Source organism: Danio aesculapii, chromosome 25, assembly GCF_903798145.1.
Source record: "Danio aesculapii chromosome 25, fDanAes4.1, whole genome shotgun sequence".
Classification (NCBI taxonomy): domain Eukaryota; kingdom Metazoa; phylum Chordata; class Actinopteri; order Cypriniformes; family Danionidae; genus Danio; species Danio aesculapii.
Genome location: NC_079459.1, coordinates 2,690,647 through 2,705,096, shown reverse-complemented (window position 1 = coordinate 2,705,096; position 14,450 = coordinate 2,690,647). Strand labels below are relative to the sequence as shown.

Sequence of the window (14,450 nt, the reverse complement as noted above, 5' to 3'; positions counted from 1 at the left end):
AATGACGAGTCTTAAGAAGTTTACAGTTGAATCCAGAAGAAGAAAGGCAGAGCAATTCATTTTTGTTATATATTTTGGTGAATAATTACTACAGAAGGTCAACTTTATTGTAACTTTATTATTAATTTCCTTACAGTTTTTATTTTTTTAAAAAAATCTCTATTTAAGAATGTAAAAGTTACTAATCACCAAATGATGCTACAGTGAAGTCTAGAAGAGATACAGCTGTGGATACTCACATCAATATAGAATAGCTTTTGTGGAACTGAACAACAATAATTAAATATTTTACATTACTGTAAGGGTTGGGATAGGGGTAGACGTTAATAAATCACAATTTAATGAGTAATTTTAATAAACAATATAATTATTTCTCCTTATAATTACTGTTTTTACATTACTGTGAAGGTTTTGATAGTTGTAGACATTAATAAAACACAATTTAATAAGTAATTTTAATAAATAATATAATTATTTCTCCTTATAATTACTGTTTTTACATTACTGTGAAGGTTTTGATAGTTGTAGACGTTAATAAAACACAATTTAATGAGTAATTTTAATAAATAATATAATTATTTCTGCTTATAATTACTGTTTTTACATTAATGTGAAGGTTTTGATAGTTGTAGATGTTAATAATACACAATTTAATCAGTAATTTAATAAATAATATAACTACTCCTTATAATTACTGTTTTTACATTATTGTGAAGGTTTTGATAGTTGTAGATGTTAATAAAACACAATTTAATCAGTAATTTAATAAATAATATAATTATTTCTGCTTATAATTACTGTTTTTACATTATTGTGAAGGTTTTGATAGTTGTAGATGTTAATAAAACACAATTTAATCAGTAATTTAATAAATAATATAATTATTTCTGCTTATAATTACTGTTTTTACATTATTGTGAAGGTTTTGATAGTTGTAGATGTTAATAAAACACAATTTAGTGAGTAATTTTAATAATTAATATAATTATTTCTGCTTATAATGACTGTTTTTACATTACTGTGAGGGTTGGGGTAGGGGGAAACATTAATAAAATACAATTAATGCGTAGTTTATTAAATATTAAATACTTCTCGACGCAGCTGTATCGCTTCTAGCAACAACCTGATGTTACAAAGAATCTGCACCCATGATCCTCCACGGCGAGTCACATGACCATGACATTAAAGCGGAAATGACAGTTAGCGCTCCACAGTCTCGCGGCGAATAAAAGGTAGGAATCAAAACATTTCCGATGTGTTTTAATAACAAGAAAGCCGATTAAACCACGCATAAACCTCTCCGCGTCCATAACGCGCTTTCCCCCGACGATTTCAACAACACCGCGACTTTTGATACCTGAATGATGAGCGGCTAATCAAACAGCGTCACTGTCTCTCACATAATGCGACATTAAACCACACGTTACGACCGGTCACGATTATTAATTCACCCCAAATATGTTTCTAATTCTCATGTGGACACAAATATAAGGTGATAACCAGCTGTAAACAGCAATTTAGGTTAAATTCGTGGTTTGTTTTCGTCTCAGCTAAACCAGAAACCGCTATATAAAGCTGACAGACATCGAATATTGCTCTATTATATTATAAAACCAATAAGTGTAGAATAGTTTATCTATTTAGGTGATTTCTGTTATTAATTTGATGCTAATTTAGCAGTATTGAGCTGTAATGTGTGTGTGTGTGTGTGATGCACCAGACTGTTTATGCCGCGTCAGAGTGTTTATGTTATGCTTCATCATCCCCCAATGATTAATATTCAGCATTAAAGTGATAATTATGATGATGTTTGTGATTTCAGGGCTGTGATGTGATGTGATGTGATGTGACGATGGCAGCTGCCAGTGTGTCTCAGTCTGCCAGCATTCAGGCCATAGAGAAATCACAGCTGACCTTGAAAGGTAAATAAACCTGATTTTCTTGTGATTAATCTGCTTCAGCTTAAATAATAAGGAGATCTGATTAATCTTTTGCGGTTTATCAGCTCCTGTGACGCATCAGTCCGCAGCATCAGACCTCAGCATGTGTTTTTGCAGTGAGCGCTGTGTCCTCTAGGGGGTGATGTGTGCTGAATAATAACTGCATAACTCTCTCTCTCTCTCTGTGTGTGTGTGTGTGTGTGTGTGTGTGTGTGTGTGTGTGTGTGTGTGATGCTGGATCATGTCAGGACACATTTGCGCACATTTCCTGGTTGATGGAATATTCCTTACGGGAATGGAGATCATAAATGATTTCTGATGAATTGATGGAGTTGTGCGTTCTTGGTGCTTATTAATGTGTCGTAACTCTTCTTAAAGGCATAGTTCACCCCAAAAATGAGAGTTTCCTGTTAGTTTACTCACCCACAGGCATCTTGGATGATCTTAGGTGGCTCTTTCTCTTCATTAAAGAACTTTTTTTTTTTTTTTAAAGCTTTTTATTTAAGATTTTTCAATATATTTTTTCAGAGCAACCCCTTCCCCAACAATTTAACCTCGTACAGATGAAGAAATACATAAAAAAATAATGATATTATAAGAATTGAAATGTAAAATTAAAAGAAAATAAATAAATAAAAAGTACTGCCATCATAATTACTTTTCACGGGATACATTTGTACGTCAGGTTACATTGTAGTTACTTCAAATTACATTGGTGATAAGTTAGGTAACCTCTATATATACATATCTAAGTATGTTGTAATACTTTTCCACCTCTTCAGAAAAATATCAGTCTTCATTTGTAGACATGGAGTCCTTTTTTTTCCCATTACATAGATCTGTTTGAGTCTCTGAATCCACTGAACCCCCTTTGGAGAAATTTCTATCCAGTGTATTGTTATAATTTTTTTGCAATCAGTAAGAATATCCTTAGGACAAATCTTGTTTTTTTCATTAAACATTTCTTTGGACCGTGCTCCCAGTAAGCACACAACTGGATCGAGGGGTATTTCTATATCTAATGGCTCGTTTCCACTGACTGGTACGGTACGGTACGGTTCGGTTTGGTACGGGTCACCTTTATCAGGCTTGTGTTTCCACTACCAAGGGTACCCTTTTGGTGGGTGTGGTGTATGACAAAGTTTCAGTCGACGTCATTCTAGCTCGAGGAAATGTCTACAATAAAGCTGTACAGGTCGCTCACATATCATATGAGAAGCTCTTCTCACAAAACAGACGCTTCTTACACATAAATACGTGTGTAGAAATGTTTATTACTAACTTTTCTATGAACATGAGTTGATTATAACTGCAGATCAAAGACAGTGCGAAACAGCCTACTGTAACGTCTGTAATTATATTAAATAACTAAATAAATGAACATATATAAACACATACAGCCCCTTACAGTCTCCGATATGTTCCCAACTACAAAAGAACTACACAAAGTAGACATTTCGCCCGTATTTAATGTGCTCCTTTTTTCTACGGCTTCTCCTTTGTTTCTTCACGCTTCACTCTCGCGTTTGTCAGTGTCTGACAGGATCGGGTTTCAAAAGCACGTCAATAATCAAGCGCAGGTTATTATCATCAGCTCATGAAGTTTGTTATTTCAGATATAATGTTAGACGCGCGCGAGCGCTAGCAAGAAAGCGAAACCGCTCGCGCCTCAGACTGGCTCGTAAAAACTACAGGGCACAGGGTAAATCTGCTCTTCTTCTTGGCTTTGTGGCTGTTCATCCAGACGACGACAAGGTTTGTTTGAGCCCAGATCGACCATGGCCCGTTATTATATGTATTTATAATTCCGCTAAAATCTCTCGCTGTGTTTTTTTAAACATGGCGGGTTTTTTGTTTTCATTCTGGCTTGTTGCGTAAGCGAATGAAGTCTCTCTGTAAACCAATAGCGTTCAGCTGCGCATGTGGCTCTGCCTTTTGGTACCCTTTCTCGTGTTTGGTACCCTTTCGAAAGGGTGCTGAAAAAGTGGTACGGTACGGTTCGGTTCGGTACGCTTTTTGACAGTGGAAACGGCCATAAAAGCGTACCAAACCGAACCGTACCGTACCACTCAGTGGAAACAGGCCATAATATCATATCTATTTCTTTTTTAATCTTAGGACAGTCCCAAAAAATGTGGGTATGGTCTCAAATGTTACCACATTTTCTCCAACACCAAGAAACAGATGGTCTTTTTACATATGTAGAAATTACAAAAAGAGTATTAAAGTACCTCATTTTTACTTTCCAATCAATTTTTTTTCCATAATTGACTTAATTTCTTTCTGACATCCTTCACATACCTCAATCCAAACCTCCTCCTCAATCATGGTATTTAGTTCTAGTTTCCATTTTCCCATTAAAGAAGATTTTTGAGCTGAATCTGTGGTGCTTGGTGATTCATATAATGGGAGTGAATGGTGACCATTTTTTGAGATCAATAATAAACACTTACAAATGATTTTAAATCGATATTCGTGGCTCCCGATGACACGCTGAGGTCTTGTAAAGCAAAATGATCTGTCAGTGAAAGAAATTAAACATTATTTATGATATTATTATTATTATTAACTTTGATCCACAGCCAGGATTATTATCCTGGACCAGGTTGTAGCGACCGGTGCCCTGACATTTAATCCTACCCATCAGATGATGCTACCAACACTGTATTTGAATGGTTCTGAGGTTGGGGATTGGGTAGGTTGGGGCGATATTACAGCTTAATATTACACTACATTAAAATTTACACTGGCAGCAAAATCTGATGGGTAGCATGTTGCGCCATCTTGCTAAAGTGTGTCGTAACTCTTCTTAAAGGGATAGTTCACCCCTAAAATGAAAGTTTCCTGTTTGTTTACTCACCCACAGGCCTCTTGGATGATCTTAGGTGACTCTTTCTCTTCATTAAAGAACATTAAAGAAGGTTTTTGAGCTGAATCTGTGGTGCTTGGTGATTCATATAATGGCAGTGAATGGTGACCGGTTTTTGAGATTAATAATAAACACTTACAAATGATTTTAAATCAATAATCAAGGCTCATGACGACACACTGAGGTCTCATGAAGTGAAATTATTTATGATATTATTAGCTTTAATCCACAGCTTGGTCAAAGAGATATCGGCGCAGTGACGAGACTACACTCACACATGCACCGATATCTGTTCGATTAGGTTGTGTCAGGTTTCTGCTCCTGTAGTTTCTCCCCCATCCCATTCTAATCCTTCTGTTAAGCTTTGATGCGAGTTTCGACCGTCGTAGCATTAACTTTATTTTGGTTTGGGTATTAGGGCTGCAGACTATTGGAAATGTCTGACCTTCTTGAAAGTCACTGTCTTGAGGTGACAGTGCCAAACGCTGAGCCACCGTGCCGCCTAGATGCTTTTATTTATTTTTATCAGATGTTAGCCCATCGAAAGTTATTCAATGACAAGTCTTTGATTAAAACAAAAGCACTCATTCAATACATTCTAATGTAATATCTTCAATGTTTTCGAGGTTATGTTTGCATCCGTGAATGTTACTTTGACTAGAATTAAGATATTAAAAGCACATTAAAGACTAAATACATCAAAATTATCATTCACAAAGCTGTATCTTATTAGAAAAACACCAGTTCACAGGCGATTTTATTATTTAAATAAAAGCAGATTATTATTATTATTATTTTTTATTTTATTTATTAATTCATATATTCATTTTCCTTCGGCTTAATTTCTATATCAGAGTTCGCCACAGCGGAATGAACCACCAACTATTCCAGCATATGTTTTACCCTTTCAGCCCTTGATTCCCTTTCAGCCATAACCCAGTACTGGGAATCACTCACTCACTCACTCACTCACTCACTCACTTTCTCACTCACTCACTCACTCACTCACTCACTCACTCACTCACTCACTCACTCACTCACTCACTTTCTCACTCACTCACTCACTTTCTCACTCACTCACTCACTCACTCACTCACTCACTCACTCTCTCACTCACTTTCTCACTCACTCACTCACTCACTCACTCACTCACTCACTCACTCACTCACTCACTCACTTTCTCACTCACTCACTCACTCACTCACTCACTCACTTTCTCACTCACTCACTCACTCACTCACTCACTCACTTTCTCACTCACTCACTCACTCACTCACTCACTCACTCACTTTCTCACTCACTCACTTTCTCACTCACTCACTCACTCACTCACTCACTCACTCACTCACTCACTCACTCACTCACTCACTCACTCACTTTCTCACTCACTCACTCACTCACTCACTCACTCACTCACTCACTCACTCACTTTCTCACTCACTCACTCACTCACTCACTCACTCACTCACTCACTCACTCACTCACTCATACACTATGGACAATTTAAGTTTATTCAATTCTCCTATAGCGCATGTGTTTGGATTGTGGAGGAAACCCACGCCAACATGGGGAGAACATGCAAACTCCAACTGGCCCTGCTGGGACTTGAACCAGTGACTTTCTTGCTGTGAGGCCACAGTGCTAACCACTGTGCCGCCGTGCCGCCGTGCCGCCCTTTTCAATTTATCTTTATTATTATTTTGTTTTGTTGATTTCCAACCCTAACTGTATAGCACCCAAAACCTGCTGGAAGTTCTTTAGCTGTGTGTCTATTCGAAAATAACCGCACCCCTCAGAATGCTCATCAGCCAATCAGAATCAAGCATTCAAAATCTCCCTAGTATACGTTATATTATCGTTGTATTGCTATTCTCTTTCTCATTGAAGTGCTTTTGTCTCCTCCTCGTCTGCTAGTGTTGTCCGCGAAGCCTCAGTCTCCCAAACTGCCCAATCGTCACTCTCGTCTGAGCTCGTTTGTGGAAGTGACCGCCGACGGTCTGAGCAGCGAGACCAAGAAGACAGGCAAACGCAGCGGACACCTCGAGCTGCAGTGGAATGAAGACCTCACACTGTAAGCCTTCACGCCATCATATTTCATTAAAGAATGTACTATTTAAGTGCTATAAATACTGATGATCATTTGATTGCCCCCTGTAAACAGAAAAGTCAGCATTTTGCATTGACGCTTTCCCTTTTCCTAAATATTTTGGAGAATCTTTTATTGAATAAATTAAATAGTATTTTATTCAGCCATATCAAAAACACACTGGAGAGCGAATGTGATTTAAACAAGTGTGAATTCAGATATAGAGGTTCAATTATGAAGTTATTTGCATATTTATTTACATATTCATGGTAACACTGCAAGATTTCATTAGTTCACATTTGGCTAAGGCTTAGTCATATTTCTTCAGCATTTACTAATGCATTAATAACATATCAAGTTTGTTTACTAACGCATCTCGCCTTACTTAATTGACCAGCTTAGTCCTAATACTTGACTGACTTGTATATATTTTTCTCCTAACGTGTGTGTGTGGTGCAGGAACGTGACTCCTCAGAGTCGTCTGGATCTGAAGGTGTGGAGTTGTCACACTTTGAGGAAGGAGCTTCTGGGCAGCGCCACCATCGACTTACTGGACACTCTACGAACACATGATGGCAAGAGTGAGTTTAAACACAAACACACACACACATAAGCACAAACGGATGCTCACTATCACATGCACTCACAGACACCCTTATACACAAACTCTTACAGACACGCACACACAGATGCAGAGATCTGTTGGTTGGTTTAGAAACATAATGACAGATTATGGCTGAATTTACGCTGCATGGTTCAAGTGACTCAATTCCGATTTGTTTTCTGTCATGTGGCACAGATCGGAGAGCGAGAGAGCGCAATATCCACCATGTAACCAATATAAACTGATATAAAACTATTGCATACATCACATGCACTAATGGACATGACGTTAAGGGTGCTTTCACACTAGCACTTTTTCACACACACTCACATGCACAAACATGCATGTGCATAAGCACAAGCTTGCAGGCATGCACAAACACGCACTCACACATGAGCGTGCATGTGCGTGTGAATACATTCATGTGCGTGCATTTGAGTGCGTTCATGCTTGAGTGCGTGTATGTGCATGTATGTGCGTGTGTGTGTGTGTGCGCGTGTATTGTTGTGCATGAGATTATTCATTCATGTGCCTGTGTGTGCATATTTTTGTTTGCGTGCAAGTGCGTTTTCATGCGTGTTCATGCATGTTCGTGCGGAGGTGTGTATGCATATATGCACGAGTGTGTGTTCGTGCACATGCATGCATGTTTGTACATGTTTATGCATGCGTTTGCATGTGTGTGAGTGTATGCGTATGTGCACATTCGTGCTTGTTTGTAAGTGCGAGCGCTAGTGTGCATTTTCATGCACTGGTGCGTGTTTGTGCATTTGCATGTGTGTGCATGCCTGCATGTGCATTTGTGTGTGAGTGCATGTTCACGCTTAAGCTGGATTTATGCTTCCGCCTGGTGCCGCATCGCACACCTCCGCTGACTGCACGTGCACCTCGGGAAACAGACGAGGCTTTTATAGTTGCCGCGTTCGCCATTGTGATATTCTTTAAAATGACAGGAGCTGACCAGACGGATAAACAGAAAAGTAGGAAGTTTCCGGAACTACGTCACATCATTATTATCATTCAATATATATATATATATTGAATGATAATAATGATGACGTATATTTATATGTATATTTATATGTATATTTATATGTATATTTATTTATTTATATATTTATTTATATATATATATTTATTTATTTATTTATTTATATATATATTAATTTATATATATATATATATATATATATATATATATATATATATATATATATATATTTATTAATTTATTTATATATATATAATTTATTTATATATATATATTTATTATTTATATATATTTATTTATTTATTTATTTATTTATATTTATTTATTTATATATATATATATATATATATATATATATATATAAATAAATATATATATATATATATATATATATATATATATATATATATATATATATATATATATATATATATATATATATATATATATATATATTTATTTATATATATATATATATATATATATATATATATATATATATATATATATATATATATATATATACATACATATATATACATATTATTATTATTATTTTTTAAAAGATTTATTTTTGGCTTTTTTGCCTTTATTAAGCGGATAGGACAGTTTTACAGACAAGAAGCGAAGACGGGAAATGTCCACGAGCCGGGATTCGAACTCGGGACGCCCTGAAGTGCTACTGCACCTTATATCAGTGCGCTAACCACTATTGCACTGACATCATTCAATATTTTTAAACAAAATTTTTTATTGTTTTTATAAATATTTTAACGCTGATAAGGATTTTTATGACCATTCAAGATTTTTTTTTATCAAACTTTGAAGCATCACTTGCTTTTGTTGTATATCTCAGATAGTTTTACCTATTAAAGTTTATTCAAATATTAATGCGAGGAGAACATGGGTTGCTCTACAAATATATATTTTATTATGGCAAGAAAGAAAGAAAGAAAGAAAGAAAGTAAGTAAGTACACTTACTAAAAAATACAGATGTCTGTTTTAGATTTAGGCCGCTCCACAATTCACACATCACTGTCTGGTTAGTTTCTGTCCTCTTCTTATGCTAAAAGGCAATAATAGTCCAACATTCCTGACCATTATCACCAATAAAGCCTAAATCAGGCCATCAGTATACTGTAAACTGACTCAAATATTCATTTCCAGTTATCAAAGAAATAATTTGTTCCTTAATTATAGTTTTGTAGCTATTAAATTGTTTTAAATTCTAAATTGTAGCAAATACATCAGTGTTACACGTATGACTGGTGGAAAAACATCTTCTGTAATTGCAGGGCCTCTTTTGGCTTTAACAAACTTTATCCTTCAGGTTTTTCCAAACCTTTTGACAAAAACTTTCCTCCTTTCCCACGGCTGTTGAAATTTCTAGTCTAGAATTATTGATCATCTGTTTATCTCTATGATCACAAATCATAAAGATGTCTGTAAGGGTGTATCTGTGTCGGCGCCAATAGCCTTGTGGTTAGTGCGTCGACACATGGCACCTAGGTGTTCACGGCGACCTGAGTTCGATTCCCGGCTCGAGGTCCTTTGCCGACCCTTCCTCTATCTCTGCCCCCAATACTTTCCTGTCTCTAAATCTCCACTGTCCTATTACAATAAAGGTGAAAACCCCTAAAAAAAAATAATATTAAGGGTGTATCTGTTTCAGAGATCTGTTTCAAATCTCTTCAAATTGTTTCATATTCAACTCAAATCAAACGCGGCGCAGCGCAAACTGTTCGCTCGAGTCTCAAAAAAAAAAAAAATCATGCAATCCGCCAGCCGAAATCATGTCGCGCGAACCTCCGCGATGACGTCACATTCGCCGCACGCACGCACTCAAGTGAACTAGCGGATGTGACGAGTATAAACCAGGCTATATTCATGCGTGTGCATGTGTGCGCTTGCGTGTGTGTGTGTGAATTCTTGATTGTGCGAATGTGTGCATGTGCATACATGTGCGTATGCGTGCATACATAGTCATGTGAGTAAGTGTGTGCATGCATGTGTGTGTTGTCAACACAATCTCACGCAATACGTAACTTTTTGATTTCGTGGCTAATTCGTATGAATTCGTACGATCTAATTCGTACGATTTAGTATGATTTGCTCATCCCCCAATGACGGTTAGGTTTAGGGGTGGGGTTAGGTGCCACGCCTCCTTTTTAAAATCGTACAATTTCGTACGACTGAACTCGTTTGAATTCGTACGAATTAGCCACTAAACTGACAAAACGTAAAATACTTACGTTTTCTCGTGAGATCAGGCTGGTGTTGTTTATCTCTGATGTTTTTATTGGTCTCCCCACTTTTTTTTATGACAGACATCGATGAATTCTTCTGCTAGTGCCATACAATCAGTTTTATCACTCAATTCACGTAATACTCTCTCTCTCTCTCTCTCTCTCTCTCTCTCTCTCTCTCTCTCCCTTTCTGTCTCTCTTCTCTCTCTCTCTCTCAGTGGAGAACGTTCAGCTCAGTCTGGTTCTGCAGACGGAGAACAAAGGCTCGGTTGTAGCAGGCGGTGAGCTCAACGTCTGTCTGGACGGCCTGGTTGTTGATCTGGGATCTTTGCCCAATGGCAGCGCCGCCTCAGACAGTGAGTCCCCTTCACAGGCACACACACATGCACACTTCATAGGGAACACTGCTAGAACACACAGAACAAACGCACGAACAAGCGCACATTGATGAGGCTGTGCTGGACAGAGCGGGTTTGAGCCTCACAGAGGGCTTTTTCTCCTGCGCGTGTTCAGGTTTTCTCCCGCAGGTCAGAGGGTTTATTGACGACCACAAACTCAATCTGTTCACACACTCGCTCAGGGTGGAGAGGAAGCCAGTCTCTTGCTCTCTTACTGGGGGAGAAAAAGACAGGGTTTACTTTACAGTCCAAAAAGTGTGGAGTAGTTATGATTAAAGCAAAACTGGGTTTGAAAGAGGGTTTCTTATACGCCATAATAACAGTGATTATTTTAAAACGTTGTTTACAGTATAAAGCTGCTCGATATTTTAATATTTTTATTAGTTAACTATTACCTTTAAACTTAAGACCGTTTTAGATGGACTACTTTTAAACTTTGAAATATTTTTAACCCATTTAAAGTGATTTTGGTTTAAAAACCTTGAATATAGTGACGTCAGTGTACACTTAATCAATATTTTAGCTGCTTGTTCAAACCACTTGATTAAAATGAGCTCAAAAATACAGTTTACAGGTTTTTTTAGGGACTATTTAATTGTTTTATGTTAAAATTGTAAAAACCTTTAAAGGGCACCTATGGTAAAAAATCTACTTATCAAGCTGTTTGGACAGACATATGTGCATGTATGGTGTATAGACTGTCATATTGGGGTGATATAAGCACACCCAGTGCTTTTTTTTTCAATTTAACAACATAAAAATGGTGGACCAATTGGAGCGATTTTCAAATCGACCGCAACTTTACGTAGGAGAGCGGTCCCCCCGCCCACCAATATTGATTGACAGGCGCGTCATCATATCCTCAGTTTGTTGATTCACGTCCGCCATTTTCAGCGTGAGTTGAAGCGATATCACTAAAGGAACACGCTAGCTCTATTTTTAGATGTAAGGCTCATTGGGCTCAACACAAGATCAATATTCTCCACATTATCGCTCTAATCAGAATTATTGGTTGTATCTTTAGGTAGGTTTGCAAACATGTGTACTTATTGAGTCTACCTTATACTTCAGCCGTTTGCATTTCTCGCGATCCCAGAAGCTCCCTGTGATCTTGACTAGCATGCGTTTTAGAATTCTAAACATCGGTTTCTATCAGGGTACACTCAAGTCAACGACTGGGCGCCGCGGAGCGCTGCAGAAACCTATGTTTAGAATTCAAAAATGCGTGGCGCGACGATCCGGGACACTTCATGTATCTGCCGCACTACAGAGAGTGTCTGGTGTGCCGTGTCGCGGCTTTGAGCGGCGCATCCGGTGCCTCAGTCAAAGTTAATTCAGTGTGCGTGGTTATTAGTTTCTGTGTACAAGCTCAGCACTTGAAACTAGCACACAGTTGGCTGTAAAACTGTACAAAGACACAAATGATTTTGTACTCTCTGCTTGGTCTGTGTCAGAGTCGTACATGTACGACTGAATGCTGATCCTCTCATTCTAGCTCGTCAGACTCTGTTGCAGACGCAGAGCGGGTGAGCTCATGGCCCCGCCCCCTTGTTATGTTGGCGGGAAGCCAAAACTAATCTACATGTGAAGCAACACACCCATAAATCAGTGAACTGTGGACACGCCCCAATATGAGACTTTTGAACACATTATAATAAAACAATCTGAATTGTGTTTTAAACTGAACCTAAACTGGCACACTCAGAAGAACCATAATATTAATATTAAATCATAAAAAAGAGGTAAACTATGGGCCCTTTAAGTTAACTTGATTTTCATTGAGACGAGATGAAGTAGAAAGAAAGAAAGGAATGATTTGGAGTTTAAAAATGTGTTTGAAAGAAGTCTTCTTTTACAGCACAAGCATTGATTTATTTAAAAATGTTGTTCCTGTATAAAAAAAAGCTGTCGCTGTATTCACCTTATTCTCCGCGTACGAGTGGGCGCAGCCATTTGAATCATTTTGGCTCAAGACTTCCGGTCTCATTCACTTCCATTCATTTTTAGACGTTAAAAACAGCTCGTTTTTCTGCTCGATGTTGCAAACTGATATTTTCTTATTATATTATTCTACTTTGTCTGTATTGTCATGCAAACACTTGTTTGTAGAGTAAATAGTGTGACTGTTTTCTGCCGTTTATTATTCCTAGTCATTTTTCCCATAGACAGCTGAATCGGAAGTTCTAAAACAATCGCAAAAATGAGCGCACTTCCGCATTGAAGAATAAGGTCAATATTTTAATATTATTATTTAGGGACCAAAAATTTGTAATTGAAGTTACATCAACAAACTTTATCCTTCAGGATTTTCCAAACTTTAAAAAAATATATATCTTCCTTTCCCACGGCTGTTGCAATTTCTAGCCAAGAATTATTGATCATCTGGTAATCTCTATGATCACGGATCATAAAGATGTCTGTACAGGTGTACCTGTTTCAGACAAAATCTCTTTAAATTGTTTCATATTCAACTCAAATCAAACACGGCGCCGCACAAATATTTCGCTCGAGTCTCAAAAAATCTGTTCACACACTCGCTCAGGATGGAGAGGACCTAAAATTTGGGACCAAAAATTTGTAATTGAAGTTACATTTCCCAATATAAATTTTTTGTTGTACATTTAAACAGATTTTAAAACTTAAAACCATTTGAATTTAAACCCTTTTCAAACACAAAACCATTACTTATAAAATCCTTTAAAACAGTTCAAATTTACAACCTGTAAGCTTAAAAATCAATTTAAAATCTTAAATTAAATCCTTTAGACATACTTTATAATCACTTAAAAAAATAAAACCCTTTTAAAATCATTTTGCTTTTAAATTCTTTTTGAACAGTGACTTTTAAAACTGTCAAGGTTAAGAAGTCCTTTAAAAGTTTTTGTTCTAAAAGGCAGAATTGGTCACATTTTCACTATAAAAAAGCTAAACTTAAACTATTAAATTAACTTAAAGCATTTGAACACCTTTTAAGCTTGAACCACGTATTTCAAACTTCAAAACATTTTAAAAAAATTAACTAAAAATTAAGAAAAAAAAAAAAACTTTTGTTTATTGTTTAAATAGTAAATGTTACAGTTTGAATCAGAGTTTCTTAAAATAGTTTCAAGTTAAAAATTAAAATGGTACACTTGAAATGGTTTTAAGGTTGTGATAGTTTTTAATTGAAAGAACTTTAAAGTTCAAGCAACTTTACATTAAGAATAGGTTAAATATTTTAGATTTAAACTTTTTAATGATTAACACCATTTTAAGTATCATTTATTCTTAAAACGTTGTCAATACAAATTTTACATTTTAAAATCTGTAGAGATA

The 14,450-nt window shown here is 36.5% G+C and overlaps 1 protein-coding gene across 1 annotated transcript in view; it reads left to right on the top strand.

Moving 5' to 3' along the window:
* Positions 1–1,167: 1,167 nt before the first annotated feature.
* Positions 1,168–14,450, top strand: part of wwp2 (WW domain containing E3 ubiquitin protein ligase 2) — a 70,585-nt gene continuing 57,302 nt past the window's right edge. Inside the window, exons 1-5 of the mRNA XM_056451369.1 lie at positions 1,168–1,232; positions 1,823–1,922; positions 6,724–6,880; positions 7,355–7,476; positions 10,956–11,093. Of these exons, the coding sequence (XP_056307344.1) occupies positions 1,853–1,922; positions 6,724–6,880; positions 7,355–7,476; positions 10,956–11,093 (487 nt within the window). The 5' untranslated portion in view covers positions 1,168–1,232; positions 1,823–1,852. The remainder of the gene's footprint in view (positions 1,233–1,822; positions 1,923–6,723; positions 6,881–7,354; positions 7,477–10,955; positions 11,094–14,450) is intronic.